The sequence below is a fragment of the Monomorium pharaonis genome, chromosome 11 (assembly GCF_013373865.1).
Source record: "Monomorium pharaonis isolate MP-MQ-018 chromosome 11, ASM1337386v2, whole genome shotgun sequence".
Classification (NCBI taxonomy): Eukaryota; Metazoa; Arthropoda; class Insecta; order Hymenoptera; family Formicidae; genus Monomorium; species Monomorium pharaonis.
In genome coordinates this window covers 16,403,325-16,423,858 of record NC_050477.1, presented here as the reverse complement: position 1 = coordinate 16,423,858, position 20,534 = coordinate 16,403,325, and the positions used below count along the sequence as shown (strand labels likewise).

The 20,534-nt window shown below is 31.6% G+C and overlaps 3 protein-coding genes and 1 long non-coding RNA gene across 11 annotated transcripts in view; 2 read left to right on the top strand and 2 right to left on the bottom strand.

The window, feature by feature from the left end:
• Positions 1 to 1,896: 1,896 nt before the first annotated feature.
• LOC105834454 lies at positions 1,897 to 11,783 on the top strand. The gene is made up of 19 exons (XM_036294074.1): positions 1,897 to 2,679; positions 3,095 to 3,490; positions 3,659 to 3,801; positions 3,872 to 4,305; positions 4,428 to 4,585; positions 4,662 to 4,766; positions 4,898 to 5,031; positions 5,091 to 5,264; positions 7,967 to 8,295; positions 8,442 to 8,626; positions 8,944 to 9,174; positions 9,771 to 9,824; positions 9,887 to 10,115; positions 10,198 to 10,346; positions 10,449 to 10,550; positions 10,651 to 10,860; positions 10,923 to 11,099; positions 11,161 to 11,310; positions 11,387 to 11,783. Exons 1-19 carry the CDS (start codon positions 2,674 to 2,676, stop codon positions 11,570 to 11,572), a joined length of 3,552 nt encoding a protein of 1,183 aa, XP_036149967.1. The 5' UTR covers positions 1,897 to 2,673; the 3' UTR covers positions 11,573 to 11,783.
• LOC114254654 lies at positions 7,828 to 8,549 on the bottom strand. Of its 2 annotated transcripts, none has more exons than XR_003625955.2 (3): positions 8,458 to 8,549; positions 8,126 to 8,269; positions 7,828 to 8,036 (listed from the first exon to the last, which is right to left on the bottom strand). It is a non-coding gene; the product is annotated as an uncharacterized LOC114254654 (long non-coding RNA). The 2 variants fall into 2 exon arrangements; XR_004965100.1 differs by having other exon boundaries at positions 8,448 to 8,535.
• Positions 11,781 to 18,033, bottom strand: LOC105834455 (kinesin-related protein 4). 2 transcript variants are annotated; one of them, XM_012676945.3, is made up of 6 exons: positions 17,893 to 18,033; positions 16,351 to 16,729; positions 13,664 to 16,038; positions 12,829 to 13,587; positions 12,537 to 12,751; positions 11,781 to 12,305 (listed from the first exon to the last, which is right to left on the bottom strand). In XM_012676945.3, exons 2-6 carry the CDS (start codon positions 16,718 to 16,720, stop codon positions 12,173 to 12,175), a joined length of 3,852 nt encoding a protein of 1,283 aa, XP_012532399.1. In that variant the 5' UTR covers positions 16,721 to 16,729; positions 17,893 to 18,033; the 3' UTR covers positions 11,781 to 12,172. The 2 variants fall into 2 exon arrangements, with proteins under 2 accessions (XP_012532399.1, XP_012532400.1); XM_012676946.3 differs by lacking the exon at positions 17,893 to 18,033 and adding an exon at positions 17,318 to 17,404.
• Positions 17,409 to 20,534, top strand: part of LOC105834456 (ubiquitin-related modifier 1) — a 45,869-nt gene continuing 42,743 nt past the window's right edge. For 5 of the 6 annotated variants that reach the window (XM_012676947.3, XM_012676950.3, XM_012676949.3 and 2 more), the window contains exons 1-2: positions 17,627 to 17,763; positions 17,840 to 18,070. In XM_012676947.3, the coding sequence (XP_012532401.1) occupies positions 17,726 to 17,763; positions 17,840 to 18,070 (269 nt within the window). In that variant the 5' untranslated portion in view covers positions 17,627 to 17,725. Of the gene's footprint in view, positions 17,764 to 17,839; positions 18,071 to 20,534 lie in introns of all 6 variants that reach the window. The other variant, XM_012676951.3, reaches the window with a different exon arrangement.

Here is a 20,534-nt window from a genome sequence, read left to right as displayed (position 1 = left end):
GGTCACACTTCGGATTTGTAACAAGTTGGTTACCATGGGGTGTGTCACATTCCACTAACGTTTTCGGGGTTTTATTATAATTATACCTTGCATGTTTAAATTTTTAACTGGTATTGATACGTTATTAAAGGATTTAAAAATATGTCTTGATAATTAAATTAGTGAGAATAAGCAAATATAATAGTCAAATTTAGTGTAAAATTTGGAGTTTAGAGCATGTAAATTAGAATTGAAAATTGCTTGAGGTGTTGATATATACACCCCCCCCCCGCCCCCTACGACCACGGAGGGTTAATAATGCAAAATTAATTCTTACAAAAATATAAAGAAGAATTAATTGAATAATTGATGAGTAAAAGCAAATATTATGTCAAAATAAATCAATTTCACTTTTTTTAGACTTTACTATTAAAATTGAAATACAAATACGAGAGATATAGAGAAAAATAGGATAAATAAATTTCCATTTCTATAAAAAAATTTGCACTTCCTTAAAATAGTTATTTATTGTAATTCGATATTCTGCATGTATTAAAAATATAGTCCACTTTTCAAAAAAATATAGTCCATTTTCAAAAAATAGTATACTTTTGTATTTTTTAATCTTTTTATATTTATTATTTTTTAAATAAATGTGCAGAATAAATAGAGGGATAAAAGAGGAATGGCTTGTAAGTATACATATTATACATATATATATTATACATATATACATAAATATAATAGGCCTGTTCTTTTTTGCACTGCTATACTGATGCAATAAGTTAAAGTGAGATACATATATTTTTGTCTCAGTCTAACTTATTGCACTAATGTAGCAGTACGAACAGCAAAAAAGAACAAGTCTATTATTGGCTGCGATTATCAGAAAAAACAGCTTTTGGCCTTTTCTTTTTCGCTGTACTGCTGCACTATACCCAGTGAACACATTTTATAGCGGCAATATAACATGGAATAACATGGAAGTTACATGTAATTTAACATTGTTATTCTTGTGATATGTAGGTGCTATATGACATGGAAATAACCTGTTACGTAATATTTGTTATACGCAAGTGATATAGCTGTTATACATCGTTTTGGCGTTACAGTTATTCAACAAAAATTGTATAATCGTAACATAACACGTTCGTATCAATGTTATTACGGAACGATGCGTCGTAGTTGACTCAGAAATCAGACAACATTATAACATCCTGAATGACAGATCTATTTGATAATAAAAAAAATTATTATAAAGATAATGTTTTCAAAAATAACGGTTTGTCTACAATTACTGCGCACAAAAAATGCACAAAATCTAAATTCATCATGTGCTGAACAAAAACAGAATAATAAATGTATACTATTCAATTTTTCTTACAATTATGATCTACTATATATAGTTAACCATCTAATTAATCATTTGAACGCTTCAAAGATTAGTGCTAAATAGATCGCAATTTCCATCAAATTATTAAGGTTATGGAAAAATATGAATTTAACAATGAAATTAATAAGTAAATAAATTAATGCTATTTATTTTTAATATGTTTTGCAAAATTTAATTGCTTTTATAAAAAATAATATAGTCGCGTCAGTTTACATATAGGTACATGTAGACAATAACAAGTACCCATATCGATGAGTCAAATTGACGTAGCAGGTAGAGTACAAGGTTCGTAATCCTAAGGTCCCGGGTTCAAACCTAGCAGCGGCAAGTAAGAATAAAATAAAAAATAACATAATTTAAATTTAATTAATTAATAAAAATTTATCCTAAATGTAGCATGTGCTGTTGATAAAAATAATTTCAAAAAAATGAAATTTTTATTTTATTTTATTTTTCTTTGTAACTGTTGTGTAACGGTTAGATAGCATGTAATTATAACATGTTATATTGCTGAATCGAAAATTGTAACTTACATGTAAGTTACGTGTAATTTCAGAGTAACGTAACCTGTTATATTCGGTTATATTGCTGTTACACTGCTGCTATATTACTGTGTTCACTGGGTAGTGCGATTCTGTAATTTGTTAAGAGGTGTCGGTAACTGTCGTTGTGCAGCTTTTTACCATATAAAATATCTGCGCAAAAACTATAACGATACCGATATCTCTTAACAAGTTACAGAATCGCACTACTGGTGCGATAAATTAGAACGAGTAAAAATATATGTCTTACTCTAATACAGCGGAAAAGAACATCAGGCCAAACGCAACTGTTGTAAAATTATTTTATATATATGATTGATCTGTACATTTAGAACCGACAGAAACTAAGGATAAGATTCAATCATGTTGAAGAATTTTACAACAGTTGCAAAATTGCGTTTTTTGCTGAAAACGCAACCAATAAAAATAATTGACATACGTATATTGTGTAAAAAGAACGAAATATTTTGAAGTAAGCAAAATATTCAATAGTGACACATGAAATTTAATTTCTTTATATATGTATATATATCTTAGGTAATGCATTATATTTTATGTCAATATTTCACTTTTTCGATCGATCTCTCCCACATCAAAACATTTTTCTATTGCATTCAAATTGCCATACCTAATTAGACTATATAAAATAGTTTTGTCACAGGTAGTAACGAAGAAATTGCAGGTTACTTGCACTCCGCATACATAATTATATTTTGTTAGATTCAGTAAAGAACGGTGCTGCGATTTGAAGGTAAAAATATGAAGGTAAAATTAATATTAAATTAATAAATAAAATATTCTTTTTTATTTATATAAAATGCATATTTATATAAAACAAATTGTATTATTAATCTTAGGATATGACATTTTATTATTGCGCATTAACCCTTTTTAAAATATATTTTTAAAATTAGATACCCCTATAAAGATAAAACAATTTTGAGCTATTCAATAACGATAGTAAATAATTATTTGATTATAACATTATTAAAAAATGTCATATATAATATATAATATATATAATAATTAATAATTATGTTTATATTTTATATTGTTTTTATTAAGATATTTTATGTATAATATAATCCTAGAAGGTTATTTATTAATACAAAAATTGTAATTATTATAAAATAAAATATTAAAAAAATATGTATGTACAAAATATGTTCCTATTGTGCAGAAACGACGGCCGCGTTCGAAAAACTATTCCTCTCCACAAAAATATTGTCATGCGCATGAACGTTTTTCGATTAGAGCAAAGAACATACACGATTCGAAAGGACGAACTTTCAAACAAAGCTATTCTAAACTTCAGCAAAACGATGGATATTGTGACATATCGTGCATAAAGAAAGACGCATTTAGTTCGTTGGAATCTTTCTTCGACGTGAAGAAATTATTAAATTTACATGATGCATTTCCTTTAGCATTTTATTATTATAAAAAAAAATTAGTTAAATCGCCTAATGCTACGAGATCAGAACCTTTCGAAACATTATTTCTGCAATCCTTTTCGTCACAGACAAAACTCGAGCCGGAGTTTGTTTTTAAAGAGAAACCGTTTGTTTTCAAAGCGGTAATTATATCACTGTAATATGATATTGTATTTGCGTTCACATCAATTATTTGTTGACTATATCTTTATTTTGTATTATTCAAAGTAAAAACTGACGTTAAAAAAATTAAGTTAAAATAAATAAAATTGTATACTTTGTAGTATGAAGAAATATATAATTTTTTTTAGTATGACAAACACAACAGAGTAAAAATTGAACGAAATGCAAAAAATAAAATAAAAACCAACAAGAAAAAAGAATTTCTGAAAGCGTCAAAATCAGTGGAATTGCAGTTCAACGATTTAATCTGCAATCAACAATATCGTTCAGTGTAATTTTTTCGTTTTTATAATATATTTTCACATCCAATAACATTATAAAATAATAAAATATATATGTAGAAATATGACTGAAAATAAAATACCAGATAGCGAAATATTAGAAGACGAAAATCTTAAGAAAGACGAAACAGAAGCCAAAGAAAAAAACACAGATGAAGATGAGCATAAAGATGAAGGTAAGGATAAAAATCAAACTGTAACAAATAAAATTAATAACAAAAACGAAGGTGAAGAAACTGAAACTGGTGACCAAGACAAAATTAAAGAAAGTAAAGCTGATAATAAAGAAGAAGTTGAGGCTATTGAAACTACTGACCAAGACAAAGTTGAAAAAAATGAAATTGATAAAAACGAAGTTGAAAAAGATAAAACTGATAACGGAGACAAAGTTAGTGATGACAGAATCGACGGCAACGGTAAAAATGGAATGGAAGATGTTACAGATGATAGTGTTTTACTAGAAAAACCTTCTATTCCGTCTGATATTGTGAAAGGTATACTTTATCAAATAATTACTTGAAATAAATAAATTAATTAATTAATCATACATTCAAGCGTGGTCATTCTTTCTTTCTTTTAATTTCTAAAATTATTACCAGTACCTTTTAAATTACAGACAAAGTAACAGAATCTGAAGAATTTGTAAAGCCGATAATAAGTTCACCTCTTTTAACTGATGATATAATTATAGAATTAAAAGTAATGAATGAAAGATGCATTCTGCTAACAGATGAAATCCAACAATTAAAGCGTGAAGTTCTTGAATTATCGGAGGTAACATTGTTATTTCGTATTTCATAACATTATTCATTCGATAATTATGATAATTTATAATTATCTTTATTTACAGAAACCTGAATTAACAGAAGAAGATACATTAACTATTCAAGAAAAACAAAATGTTCTCACGGCAAAAGTAGCTGAATTGGAACAATTAACGCAAAAATTTCAAAAAGTATAAAAACATTTATAAAAGATGTATTTAATACAATTTTGATTAAATTATTTTATAACACGTGTCAACACGTGTCAATAAAATAATACAACAGTAATTATAAAAAATATAATGCGATAAATATATTGCAGGCGCGAGAAGAAGTAGAACGACTTGGTGAAATGGAAGAAGTTGATGAAATAAAAAAAAGAGATGAGAAAGAACCATTTAAAAAAATTCTGGAAGATCACTTTGAGATACCGCAAATACAATATCCCGAAGATAAGTAAGTTATTTTTTTGTACGAAATACTATTAGTTCAATATTTCTTTGATTTTTTATTAGGCTTCCAAGAGTAATTGTTTGTGGCTACACGGACGTACTTCCAAAACTCGTGGTAGCAGATACTGAACGAAAAGGCAGAGAAAAGTGTTTTGAAAAGTTAACAGGCAAACTAACAGAGTCTTTAACAATGCAGGAGAAATTAGTTAAAGAAAATGCCCAACTGGAAGGTGGAAAGTATGCTTTCTTTTGTCTCTTTTGTCTCTTAGAATATAAATTATATATGTAAAATATATATATATATATATATATATATATATATATATATATATATAAAGCAAACAGATTAAATTTATCTGAAGATTGTATCTATGTATAAAAAATTTACAAATATACGATTATATTTTAAGTACATAGATAAAATTTAGCATAGATAAAAAATAGCACAAAATGAGATTTAAATTTAGGTTTGCTTCGATTATCTATATTTGGAAATATATAAAAGTAACCAGAAAAATAGTTCGTTCTATGATCCGTAAATTTTTAACTGACTTGTACATCAAATGATACCTTTTAATTGATCACGGAAAAAAATTCAGTTGAGCGTAGAAATGGTTTTAAAGATATGAGAAATCTAAGTATTTGAAATCAATTAGTGCATCAGCTTTATGTTCCTTGTATTTTTTGTACCTGTTATTAATTATAATAATTACTTGTAAACCTGTACTTTAATTTTATTAATATTATATTTCTTGTTTTATTACCACTTTATATAATATTATTCACGAGATTTTGTGAGAGATGTGCAAAGCCGCCATAAGCGGGCGTGCAGAGCATGCACTGTACGCGGACGGCACCATTAGGAGAAACGCCAACCAAATTTTTTAAATAATAATTTTATAAATTTTTTTCAAAATTTCCTTGTCTTGTTTTCCAGCCTTGTCAATATTTTCAGACACGATTCGGACTATAAACGGGGTGTCAAATTTAAACTCGCACGCAAGTGCTTGCATATCTAGTGGTGGCCCTGGAGATTGTTGATCTATGTATCTATATTTTTAATCATCAAAAATTCATAGAAACAGATTAATTTTCTGCTATATTAAGTCAGTCATTTTGAATTTAAAAATTCTCTCTTCGAATTTGTCATCATCGACTTAAAAAACCTCAGGATATGATGTTAACAAAATAATTGATGGACAAAAAGTACAGCAAGGGATATGAGGATAATGATGCATTTTCGTGTACTTGGACCTCTCATATTTCTGAAATCGTTCCTATGCTCATCTTGAAATAATTCAATATCTCATCATAAGATATTATTTGGTATACAATTTGATTAAAAATTTGCGGACCGCAAAACAGGCGAAAAAATTCTTAATTGGAGTCACTCTTTAATTTTTTCATGCAGCTAAAATTAAAACGGTTATACTTATAAAGAGCATATAAAAGAAAAATATTAAATATTAAAAATTAAAATTTTAGAGTGCGCGCGCGCATGGGGGGGAGGGGCAAGGGAGGAATATTTCGCCCCCCTCTCCCGCTCTACCTGTCGGTAGGAATGTCCTGGGCAGAAGTGCGCAAAAGTACGGTGTACTTTGTTGATTGTAAATTACGTACAACTTAACTAACATAGTTATTTCTCAACAAAAATACGCACTGTACTTTGCGCACTTCTGTCCAGTACCCCTACCGACAGGATAGATACCCCTTTGCACCTCCGCGTGTGTGTGTGACCATTATAGAGCTTGTACTAAGTATTAACCTTTATAGTGACCACAGTGAAGAAGTGTCGGTTAAATGTACTTCTCGATCATGTAGATGTAGACTGTAGACTGTCAATGTTTACTATTATTATTATACCTAATTATTATACCACATGGAACAAAACAACGTTTGTGACTTTTCACGCGAAGCGAGGTCTATCCACACCTTTCCTGCTTCAAAACTAATGAAATCGAAGCAATTAAAAAAAAATTTTTGTGTATAACTTGGAAACTAAGGCCGAGCGGCGGTAACATGTATAGGGAAAAGTTGTTTAAAATAATAACTCTGACAACCTAGTAAGCAAGAAACATCGATCAACTTAAAATGTTTTTAAAATGTTGATTTTAGATAAATTGTCTAAACATTATAACTTAATTTTTTATAAATATTTAAAAAATATTAATTTAATAATATTGCTGTCCTAATATTACTAAAATATTTTTAAAACATTTATTAAATGTTTTTTAAAATATTATTAAACATTATGTCATAACGATGTTGTATATAACGTTAAAAACTACATAATTGGAAACGTTACTATGTTAGTGAATAACATTATAATAACGTTGCAGCAATAATTATTTGCTTACTGGGAACATATTTAAAGGTAATCAAAATCGGTGAGAAATCATAAATGTAAATAATTACGAATTTATTATTTATTTGTAATATCTATTCATTGAGGAACTGATTAAAAAATTCTAAATCCTATTTTTAATATCCAATATTTTTCCATTGTGCGTCTGAGACCGATAAACGAAAACAATTGTGTCAGTTGATTTTTTCAGGACACTCAATATAAAAAAGACTTTAATACTTGATAGGTAGTTTATTTATGATTATGTGATAAAAATAATAGAAGATCGAATAAAATGCTAGAAAATTATACGGTTCCCTCGGTGACCATCTTTTTAGCATTGAAGCATGTCAGTTATACGTCATTAACATGTAACCCGGTCTTATAATATATCATAGTAATGAAATAAATGTACACGTTAATGACTATTTGGTTTTTGAAAATTTTACATCTTAGTCTTGATTAAGTATTTTTTTATTGTCTCAATTGTGTGTTTTGATTTTAAATATAACAAAAGATCAAAATGTTAAAGTATTTTTGCTATTAAAATAAAGCGAAAGACCAAGGTTGGAAAGTTCCGTTGTCCTACGAACAGGTACAAGTTAGAAGAAGCTTTGTTAGAAAAAGATACGGCTCTCGAGAGTTTACAGAGGAAGGTATGCGGCCTGCAAGCAGAAATGCGTATAATTGTCAAAGAGAATATGGAGTTGAGTCGTCAATTGGCCACTTTAAATCAACTAGTAATTAGACCTACTTGTTGTTACACCTGCTCAGGTGTCACTCCGTCTCCTCCGTCGACATCGCCAATATTATCTTCGCGTCCGCATGTTAACGCGCAATCTCGGGACGACGTTTATTGCCGATGCAAAAGCTGTTTTCAATCACCGTTGACTGATGCCTTATCGCCAACGGAAACCGCATGCAGTAAGACGAATCGTTATCAAGAGACTATTAATTTGACCATTAAGAAATAATAATAGAACCGAGATGCTCTGCATATTATTCGTTAGAATAAAGGTTTATGGAGACGATTAATTTTTCTAATAAAAGAATAATGTTTAATATCATAGATTCACCGAGGCTTACAGGAGGTGGATCACCAACAGAGGATCGTTATCCCATAAACAACGATTTGCAAAACGTGGAGATGTATTCCCGAGGTCCAACCGTTGTTAAGCCATTACTTCCTCGGGGAACATGTCCTGCAGAATTGGAAAATAAACTTGCTGCTTATAGTACTAACACTAAACAATTAGTAAGTTTTAAGAACTATTTGGCATAATTCTTTTTACAGTAGTAAAAACTGAGAATATTCTAAAAAAACCAATTGGAAAAACTTTCTTTAACTAGACTTCCTCATTTCTTACATATTCTACATATAAGGTTTAATAAATCATAATGTAACCGATAAAAAGAGATAATAATTCTCATATATTTTATGCATATCTATTATCATTTTTATATTTTTTATTTTGAAACTAATAAATTTTATATTGATATTCTGTAAGAAATTAGTTAAAAATTGTTTAAATCAATTAAATGCAAAATCGGCTTATTTAATGACATCTTCAGGAACAACAATTAGGTAGTATGGAAACTGAGGTTCGTAACATGCAAATGGAATTGGCAAATGTGCAACGGGAACGGCAACAACTGGAACAACAACGTAAATTGCTCAAATGTACAGGGCCTTGTGCACCGTGTGGTTGTTGCCCACCTCCGACTTCGACATGCGTGACATCCACGCCAGGACTACCGATAACGTCCAAAGTACCTGCTGTATCCGCGGTGCCTCTTACCCAAGTATCTACACAGCTTATATTTTATGTAGTGTTTGAAGTTTCTTTTATATTTCAAACAATATAAATTTCTACATATGTATTTTTTTTATATTTAACCCTCGGTTGTCACATTTATCTCCAGTCACATCGTTTTCACACTGGGTACTTATATTGATTTTCAAACGGTCACTGTTTTAAAACTATCAGAGATATGATAACTAAACAAATTGGGGATTAACTTCAATCTTTTTAGAATATTATTTGATTATTACAATGTTAAAATATGAAAACCTTCATGTTAAAAAAAATCTTGAAAATTGTAATTTCCGGAAAAAATCAGTTTTTACAAAAACATCATCTTTTTTAATTTTAAATATTTTAAGTTAAAAATTTATGTGACTTATTTGACTTCAGAGTTGATGCATGGGTACACTGTACAGTGTGTCAATCGAGGGTAATATATTTACAATTTGATGTAGTTTGCCAAGCCGTGATTTTTTTCGTTATTTTACACACACGCGCGCGCGAAATCATAAATAGCAAATAAAGAATAATATATATATATATATATATATATATATATATATATATATATGTATATATTTGTATCAAATATAGATGACTACGGCTGCACCTTTGATGTGTACAGGTTCTTGTACAAACACAGCCATGGTAAGATTGTAAGCGAATTTAATTACATGCTTTGAATAATTACGATAACGTATTTTATAAAGGGCACTAGTACTTGCGCTCAACAATTACGCGATCTTCGCGAACAATACGCTCGACTTCAAGATGATTATAAAAGTAAGTTGTGCGAGGTATCGTGCATGAGAACAGAAGCAGAGAAGTTCAAGCAAGATATAAGAGATGCAAAAGAAGAGAAAGAACGAATGGAGATAAAACTGATAGATGTTCAAGAACGATTAAAATTTTTAGAGACGGAAAAAAGGAAATTTGAGGGTAATTCTTTTCACTATGGAAAAATAGTATATAAATCTCTAATTTAATATTCATAACAAAATGCATATTAACTTTGAGACAGGTCATAAGGAACATCTCATCGAACAGGAACAGGCTTTGATAGTAGCGAAGCAACGTTTTCGAGAAGCACAAGACGAATTGGAGGAACTTCGTTCCTTGATTCAAGATCAAGCTGCTCAATTAGAGGATTATCGCAATAAATATTTGCAAGTTGGTTGGGATATTGTTGCGATTTTTTGAATAAATTTTAGTTCGACATTTATTCTCAATCGCGAAAACGCAATTATAAAAACAAAATCAATATGATCTCAGGCTCAGCAACAAGTTGAAGAACAACGCAGGCAGCTAGATCTTATGGAAATGGACAATGCGCGAATGAATGAAAATGTTACTTTGGAAATCGGCCGTGTAAAAGTACAAATATTAATTCTATTACGCTTGGCTATTAAGATTAAAGCGTTATTAAGTAAAACTATAATCTCTTATTTTGTATGTGTTAATGCAATTGAATTAGAATCAATTTCAAGAGAAATTAGCTGAACTTGCACCATTACCCGATATCTTGAAACAAATGCAAATAAAGATGCAGGAAGCACAACAGATGCGTTTAGTCGCCGAACGTAGCTGCGAGGATCTGTCGCGAGAATTACTAGGGTGCAAGGACAAGATTCAAACCTTGCAAAATCAATTGGATGTGTTGCGCACTGAACATCAGGCATTTCAGGTTGCAATATGCCATATTACTTAATCAAACGTTATTTTAGTTAAAAATAATTGCTTATATAGGATGAAAGAGGATCCGATAAGTCTGAAGAGATAGAAAAAAAGTGCAGCGAGTTGCGACACGAAAACGAAAAAATGAAAAATACTTTGGCACGATTTGAGGAACACGAAGCGCAATTGCAAAAGCGTATTGATGAAAAAATGCATGAAAATACACAGCTGTCATCAATGTTGGAACAGGTACGTGTCAATTTAATGTGATAAAAAAAATTATTTGCGAATACTAGTCTCCGTGTTTAAGATAAGGGAGGATTCCGCTCGACAAGTAGCAAGAACAAAAGAGCGATGCGAAACTATGCGAAGATCGATGCAAGGTCAAATCGCTGAAATGGAAAAACAATTAGCACAATGTAGAGCAACAGCACGTGCTGCCCAACGGGATAGAGACGAGGTACCGGTTGTAAATACGTGGAAATATTAATGAATAGGAGTGTATTTATGACAAGTTTCTTGTTAATTGTATGCAGATAAGGCAGAAGATGCAGAGTCAAATAAATAACTTGAATGAGGCATTTAAACACGCGCAAGGTCGTATAAAATCGTTACAAGGTCATGTAAATTATCTCAAAAATTCCTACAGTAATATCTTTCTTGGTCAAGGAGAAACACCAAGTGCTTTACCAATAGACGATTCCTGCGATTGCAACTATTAAATACACATGATTTCTCAATAATATTACTATATATTTTTGTTCATTATAACGAAATTAAAATATACTACATAACATCACACAGAATCTTGTTATGGATTTATATTTTAAATGCCATTTTGAAACAATTGACAAAGCTAATTGATAATTATTATACCGTCACGTTTTTGATGTAAAAACTGTAAGACATTTGAAATATAAAAAAATAAAATAAGGTTTTGCATCTTTACTAAACAGCGATCATCTACTTCATTTTTTTTAACACGGGTTACAAATGTAATGCTTATTGTATATTTATTTCACACAGAGATTAATTTCTTCACATGGAAAATATATTATAAATGTGTAGATATACAGCTATCTTATTAGAAACTTTAACCAAAAAATGGCATGTATCACTGTTAGATATGCATATATTAGTAAACATATCTTTTTCATTATATATATTTATATATTTTATTTAACAAATGGATAATATACTTCTTTTATAAGCGATGAAGTAGAACGAGGCATATAATGGTTCTGGCTGAGAAAAAACTAAAATAAAAAAATATGATATATGTACATATAAAAGAGAAATAATTAACTTTAAAGTAGATTCCTTTAGTTTGTATCCACTGAATGAAGCATATTGAGCATATCAAGAATAGCATCGGAACGCGATCGCATCCTTTCCATTTCCATTCGAAATTCTTCCAGTTGAGATTCAATTCGCTGCACATAAGCATGGCAGCATCTGTGAACAAGTAAAAAATAATCTTAATATTTAATTATAATTTATAACTAAATAAATATTTGTTCGTTTAAAATTCTAATTTTTCATTTTTCTTAACAAAAATTAATAAATTACACGGCTAATTTTTATATGCCATTATAATTCTACAATACTGTAGTGTATACTATTAAAATACTATAAAAAATTTTTTTCAATAAGGTGTTTTATTAAAAACTATTTGATAAAACACACCTTCCAGGTTGTCCTGGATTTGAACATGATGGTTCTGGAGATGCACACGGCGTGATTTTGATTTGTGGAGAACAACTTCTTAAATATGGTTCTTTCTTGTGCATACAGCTTTTGCTATTACTAGATACATTAGGATTATAGCAATCTCCGCATCCTCGTATAAGATCCATTAACATTCCTCGTACCCTTTTACCAGTTAATCTTCGTCGTCTTGTCTAAATAAAAATTGTAATAATCAGTTATAATGATACAAATTTTTATGTAATATCCATACAATTATTTATAAACTCACCTCTGGTGTTTCACTACATTGTTTTAGCGTTATTAATGGCTCTTCTTCATGTACATGATGAGAAGAATGATTACGTGACTGATTATGTTCTCGATCTATGTTCATTGTTAATGGTTCATAAGTTTCTCTTAACATGTTACAACATTTGTGATTTTCTTGAAAATTATCTGGATTGTGGAGCGAATGATTACACGCTGTGCAATTTCTACAAATGTGTTCACTGTCTTCTGAAGCAATATTTTCATGTAAATGCTTGTTAGGCTCTAGGTTTCTTGAAAAACTTCGTCGGTGTTCCTGAGTGCTTAATTTTTCTTTGCTACAGTTAAAATTATCTTCAAATTTTTGCTTTTCTTTACGTAAGGAACAATTACACTTTTGTTCTGATGTGTCTATGCTATGAATGGAGCAGGAATGTAATTTTTCTTGGGGATGCATTCGTTTGTATTTTAACCATTCTTTACGGTGTTTTGAGAGATCACAGTCTTCGCAAGGAACAGAGGAAGCACACACATCTGGACTATACTTATCTGTATGTGCATTATTTGTAGAACAAGATGCTCTTGCTACATTAAACGAAGGTGAATGTAGACATGAAAAATTGGATGCAGCTGAAGATAGTTCAAATTTAGGAGGACCTTTTGATTTTTTACTTGTTGAACATACTATATTGCTGCCATTGAATCTGGTATGCGGGGTCTTTTGCCAGTGGTTTCTAGCAGATGCTTCTGTCTCATTTTCAGTAGTGGATTCTTCACTGAGCTAAAAAATACATTTTAATTTAAACAAAATCTTAAAGTATATATTTATTTAAATTATAACATATTAGACTACTTACCTCTTGGCCCCAAATGTGGAGTGTTCCATTTACTTCAGACATCCTTACTTCTACGTTACCAATCAAGTATGGACCACATTCTCGGAGACGCCCTTTATCATTAATAGTTTTATTGTTTTCAGGCACCTCTGCTAAAATGAGAAAACTACGCTCTTTACTGCTTTCGTCTTCACGATATACAAAACATTTTACATTATCTTCTGGATCATCAGTGGTTTCCATCTTGCTTTCCATTGTAGATGTAGCAGCTCCTAATTGATTTGCATTAGTATTAGACGTATTTGCTTGCAAATCTACATTTTTAACTAATGTATCACATAAAATTTTAAATGGAGATTCTACATTAGTATTAGATGAATTTGCTTGCAAATCTACATTCTTAATTATCGAATCACATAAATTTTTAAACTGGGATTCTGTTTTAGGTGTTTCATTTAACTTTGGATGTGATTCTGCAGTATTAAAGGGTTGTAGAAAATTAGATGGTCTAAGAAAATCTACAATCTTTCTTTTTTTGGAACTCGAAGGTTGGTATTGATAGCTACTATCATCATTTTGTATATCCATTTCTTCATTTTCACTTGATCTTTTTTTCGAATTTTGTATCAGACTCTCTGGCTTGGTTTTCCCTTGTGTAAGATTTGAAAGTGTTTGGATAATTCGAGATGAAGTAATAAATTCACGCGATAGTGAACGCGTCGTTTTTCCTGGTGTACCATCAATAAGTACCATGCTATCGTCAGAATGTAATGTTTTTGTTACTTCAGGTGGTTTCATGGATATTGATAAATTACACGCACTGGAACTCCATTGATCTATAGAGCTCAGAGTCGAAGCGACACTGTTACCTGATATTTTATTGTTACTCTGCTTGACAGTTGTAGGCTCCTTTTTATCTCGATGTTGATGTTGATCAGGTGCAGAATCGATAATATCTGTCTGAACTGAAGCAATTTTTTGTTCTCGGGGTTTATTTTCTTTCTCATATTTTGTCAGTGTTTTTCTCAATTTGTCTAAGTCTTGTTTCATTTTCAAATTCTCCATAAGTTGTTTTTGATATGTCTCAAGCAAATTGTTGTATTCTACAGTCTTCTGTGTTAATTTCTTTCTTAAAGTGATAACTTCTGAGGTATCCAAAGTTGTTTTATTGAACTCTTCATTTGTTTTACTAAAAGTTATTTGTTCATTATTTTTTACTTCATCTGACATTGTCTCGATGCTTTTTATGTTTTCAATCTTTAAAGGACAAGTATCTTCATCATTATCTGTGGATATTTCCATTAAATCTGTATTGTTATATCCCTCAGGTTGAACATGTTCTTGTTCAACATGTGTATTTCTGTTTAGATTAATTTTTTGACTAGACACAGGAGTACCATGCATATACTCCTCATAACTTAAAGTTCGCAAATTGTACAGTACTGTTGGTACTTCTTGATGACCATTTTGAATAAGAGATGGTTGTACAACACCTCCAAATTCCTGTGGAATCTCTCTATTAGAATAATTCAACTTTAATTGTTTAACTTCAATTGTTCCATTCTGTTTTTGCATTTTATTATCGGTGTTTAAAAAATCTCTTTCATTCTGTGTTGATTCAAATGGTACATTTGTTTTGACTTCGTTTTGAATGGATTCTTCTTGTATTGATTCCAAACAGTTTTTATTATCTTGTCCATTTAATATGATTGGCGTAGCAAGAGTGTTGTAAGATACTTTATCCACGCTGCTGTCGCATGTTTCTGCGATTTCTAACTCTTTAATCGTTCTTTCAGCATAATCTTTTATTGTCTTGTTGGTCACTGTAGGCTTTGTCTTTTCTGTATCATTGTTTTTATCATCGGTGTTGCTATTATCGTAGATTGTATCTTCCTGATGCTGTTTTATATGTTTTTCCATGGAACGCCTATTTTGATCTTTTATATCTTTGATATAACGCTTGACTTTGCTTTGTACGTAATGATATTTTCCCGGCATTGGTTGCTTTCTCTGACTTGTGGAATACATAACAGCATGTTCTGGAATGTTTGGATAATTTGGCCTTAAACCTTGCGAATGTCTTCTTTTAAAATATTCAGCTTTCATATTATTCTTGTACATATTTAAATCTTGAAGAGAAAGACTCTTTTCTTTGTCACGATTTTTTAACCTCCTATTTAAGATGAAATCATCAGATCTTCCATCCAAATCATAACAATCTGTTTCATAATTATCATCGATACCATCATCATAGTTATGCATTTGTCTTGGACTGTCATCGTCATCTTCATCATCTTCGTCATCTTCATCATCATCATCCTCGTCATCCATCAAATGCTTCATATTACTTGGACGCTCTGAGTTAAATTCATTGTCAAGTTCTAAATTTTCCATATCTGTAACATAATATTAAGTGTAAATCAAACTCGAGATTGAGATCCCAATTGGATTGAAATCTGACCAATCAAAGCAAAGTTTACTAAACATGAAATGGATTTTTTTTGTAATTGGTTAAATTTCAATCTAATCTTAATCTCTAGCTTGATTACAATCTAATAATTATTCTATAAAAATGTGTATACAAAAAAATCATACATTTATATATGAATTAGTATTACAAGAAACTAGACATCCTACTTGAGATAATACATGGCCAAGCTAAGTCAATACAATTCGTTCATTATTTGTACGTCTCTTTATCCATTTACCATCGCTATCTGCATATTCGTCTTCATCATCCTCATCGTTATAAGGATGTTGATCAGTTTCATCCTCTTCAGATGACAAAACATACACACTACTCGCTGCTTGATCATCACTGGCATACGGGCTTGGACTGCGAGTCTCCTCCATCTCTTGCGACTGATTCTCAGATTGTTTGACAATATCCGAGTCATCTGGTCTCGTGGTACTGGATACGCTAATGTACGTTGGCATTTCCTCATCCTCGAGTAGAGCAGCGTCCATTTGATTCATCATTAATTTCGCTTCGCTTTTGGATGAATCGTTCGGCGGATCCTCCCTCGTTCCGGTCTCCGTTTCGGTGTCGTCGGGCGAGTGCTCGTTGTTTTCCGACATCGTGGAAAGCTACGGGCGAGAAAAGAGGAACCACATCAACCACGGATTGTTATCGGATTGGCGCGCGATCGGGGACGAGTGGAAAACGACGACGCGACGTTTCGTTGCGGATTTATCTTAAATCTCCAGGCGCTTGCCGGTCCGGCGAACGCAAGTGGCGCGCGATAGAAAACACTTTTTCATCCGCCATTACGAATTGCACTTTGGACGATGTCCCGCGATATTATTGCGCCATGTCATTCGCTCTTTGCGTTGCGTCGTCGTGAATAATTCGCGTTCCAAGTCAGGGTAACACATAAATCGTTTAAGAACGCGGAACGAACGATTGGCCCTTAAACGAGTTCTCTCAATAGCGAGCCGTTATCCTCGCGCAAGATTAATGACCCGTACACGTCGCAGGATTGCACGTACAGCACGATGGCGAGAGCGAGAGCGAGAGAGAGAGAGAGAGAAAAAAAGAGAAAGAGAGTGGATCTGTCGTCCCGTTTTTTTGCGCGAAACTCGTCGAGATGTTCGCGGGGTGGCAATAATCAAGGATTCGATTCGAGCCAATCCAAGCGTTAGTCGAAATCATGATGCGGAATCATAGGCAAGTACCCTGCTCGTTGCACCGCGCGTATAAACACACCGCCGTAAATGTGCCGAGGTTAACGCCACTCGCGCGCATGCGCTCTCCGCATGTTTCTCCGCAGCAATCGTACTGTATGTACGTGCGTGAATATGTACGCGACCTCCCTCAGATTTGTTTTATTACGATTACGACAATCGATCATCCCCGATCTTTGGCGAAATTCGAAAGTTCGTAGCGTGAATCTCTTCCTTCTGGTCTTCTTTCTTGCGCGTGGGATAAACACGATCGGCGTTTTGCGGCCGGTTGCCAACAAGCTGAGATTGCCTGAGAAAGCGCCGCGCGAACGTGCGCGCGGAAATCCGATTCCAACCTCGTTGGAACGAACGAAGAGCGAGAGAAAGAGAGACCTCCTTCAATCCGAATTTTAGCGCACGATGACCGCGACTGGACTTCCTCTCACTGTCGAGTTCGGGTAAGGTCGAGATAATCGGAATTTCGTACACGGTGCAACGATTATCGTCAAAATCACGTTCGTCGAATGTTCGCAGGGGTGGGGCAGAGCTGCTGTTCGACGGGAAAAAGCGGCACGAGGTGGACTTACCTGGCGAGGAATGTAAGTACTGTCGCGTTGAGGGAGCTGTTCTCTGCTATCCGTTACCCTCGTTAATAATAATAATAATAATAATCGATTTCACAGGGACTCTGAACCGATTGCTGCACTGGTTGCGGGATAACCTCCTGACGGAGCGGCCGGAACTCTTCATGCAGGGCGACACGGTGTAAGTATCAATTGTTCACTCCGTTCGTGCGTGCGCGTGCGCGCGCGCGCGCACGTTTGCGTTTGCGTTTGCGTTTGCAAGGCAGTCCGCGTGAGAGAGCTCTGCGACGTTGCGCCGTGTCGATTTATGTCGCGCGTAAACGCGTCACCGTACGCACACGGTCCTTGAATGAATGGGATCGACCAACCATGTAAATGAAGATGGCGGCCGCGTGTCGCGCTGGCGCCATCAAAAGTGACACACAGATGTCAGCATCAGGCGTTCTGGAATAGAGTTGTCCCTATAATAAGAGTCTGGACATCATTGTCAGTAATTCTATTGGTACCGACAAAGTACGGCGGAACCAATAAGCACCGAAAGATTACAAAAACATTGCAGAAATCTTACATTGAAATATTGTAATATTGCATGGACGTTGCGAAATGTTTCTGCAATGTTACTGCAAGCTTGCGGCAACGCTGAAATGTCCGCCCTGAGAAATATTGCAATGTAAGACTACTGTAATGTTACGGTGCAATGTAGTTGATGCATTGAAAATGCGAAATTATATATAGCAATGCGTATCAAATTGCTATATATAAATATGCATAACGCTTCAAATTTAGTAAATAAACTTTAAGAATATATAAAGACAAGAGAGATAAAAAGAAATTCGTTACAATTTGTGTAACTTTATAATATTTTTACATCCAAAATTCAGATAAAAAATTATGAATGTACGCAATTGCAATGAATTTTTTTCCTATTTCTCTTGAATATTTTTATATATTCTCAAAGTTTACCTATCAAAATCTAAAATATATTAGTAGAAAATTAGAAAAAAAAATTATTATTACATTTTATATAGAAATTAAAACCTACACAATATTCTATTATCTAAATAGCATTATTTTTATCAAGTAGCATTATTTTACTTATTGTCAAAAGCAATAATATTAATGAATACATATATATGAATTTCCTAGCATTAATATTTATAGTCAATCAATTGCTCTTTTTGAGATTTACAATAGAACAGTAAATTGAACAATTTTTCAAGTAAAAAAATAAAATTATCATGTATGATAATTTTTTTTATTTAAAAAATTGTTTAATTTACTGTTTTATTATAAATCTCAAAAAGATTCTAATCTTTGGTATAAATATTGCAACAATTCCAATATTGCACAAATCCAAATATTTAAATCTCACAAAACTATTTAAAAAATGTCACAAATGTCACAAATGTCTTCTTACACGAAGTTGCACGTATATTGGAACACTTGATGCATATTTTTTAATATGTATATTTTCAGAATTTTATTATATTTCTGCAACATTACTAGAACATTTTATAAATCACAACATGTTTTACACAGTAACACCACTGTTTATGTTTACGACACCATGTTTTGTCGAACTAGAAATGATGACTCTTATTATAGGGACTTTATTCTGGAATCGGCTTTTCAAATAGAAACGTTTTATTGGTCTGTCATTTTTTTTAAACTTTTGCTCAAATTCAAATTTCGATAACCTTAAAAAATACAAAGAAAAAAGGAGGAAATAAATACAAGTTAATACATGATAACTTGATAACATTATGTTCTTGAAATTTGTATGTAAATAACTTAAATATATATAATTATTTTTTTATTGTTTGTTCTATCACTGATTCTATCACTGATTCTAAACTTAATTTGCCTTTTCTGTATATGTATATATATTTATATATGTAAAATTTTCTTATTAAAATTAGAATCAGAATTTGACTGTTTGAAGATGTAATTTTAAAATTTACTTATTTAATGAAATTATTTAATTTAAAATCTTTTTTGTAATTATGGATAAAGAGCGAATGATAATAGGAGAATAGTAGGTGTTACTTCAGAAATCGGCTCGAAAATTCTATCTGATTTTAAAATTCGTTCTTTTGTATTTTTATATTTTGATTTCTGATTTGAAATTGGAAGCCTAAAAAACTTTATATAATAAGTCTTAATTACTCTCTTAATCTATAATTTACGTATAAAATATTACACGCGTGGCATTATATGTAATTTTGCTATTTTAATTTTTTAAATTTTACTTTAGATTTTGTTATTAACAACTTTTATAACTATAAAATTTAGTAAAATGTGTTTAGCAGAAAAACTTGTTCCAACAGAAGATTAAAACAATATAAACTTTATCTCTGTGATATCTCTGTCACTATTTAAGTGTATCCAGCACATTAATAATGTTAAAATGAGAATATAACCTTAATAGAGACAGTAGAATGAGGTATATTGTTGATATTAATTTTAATCTTTGTGATAAAATATTAATTTTGTAATGTCTGGATTTTTAAATATTGATCTTTTTTTATATCTTACATACTTCAACACTTACATATCTCTCACTTGTCGCATTTTATACACAAATAATAATTTTATTATTATTTATAAAAATCTACATTTTACAAACTTAAAGTTTTATTATAGAG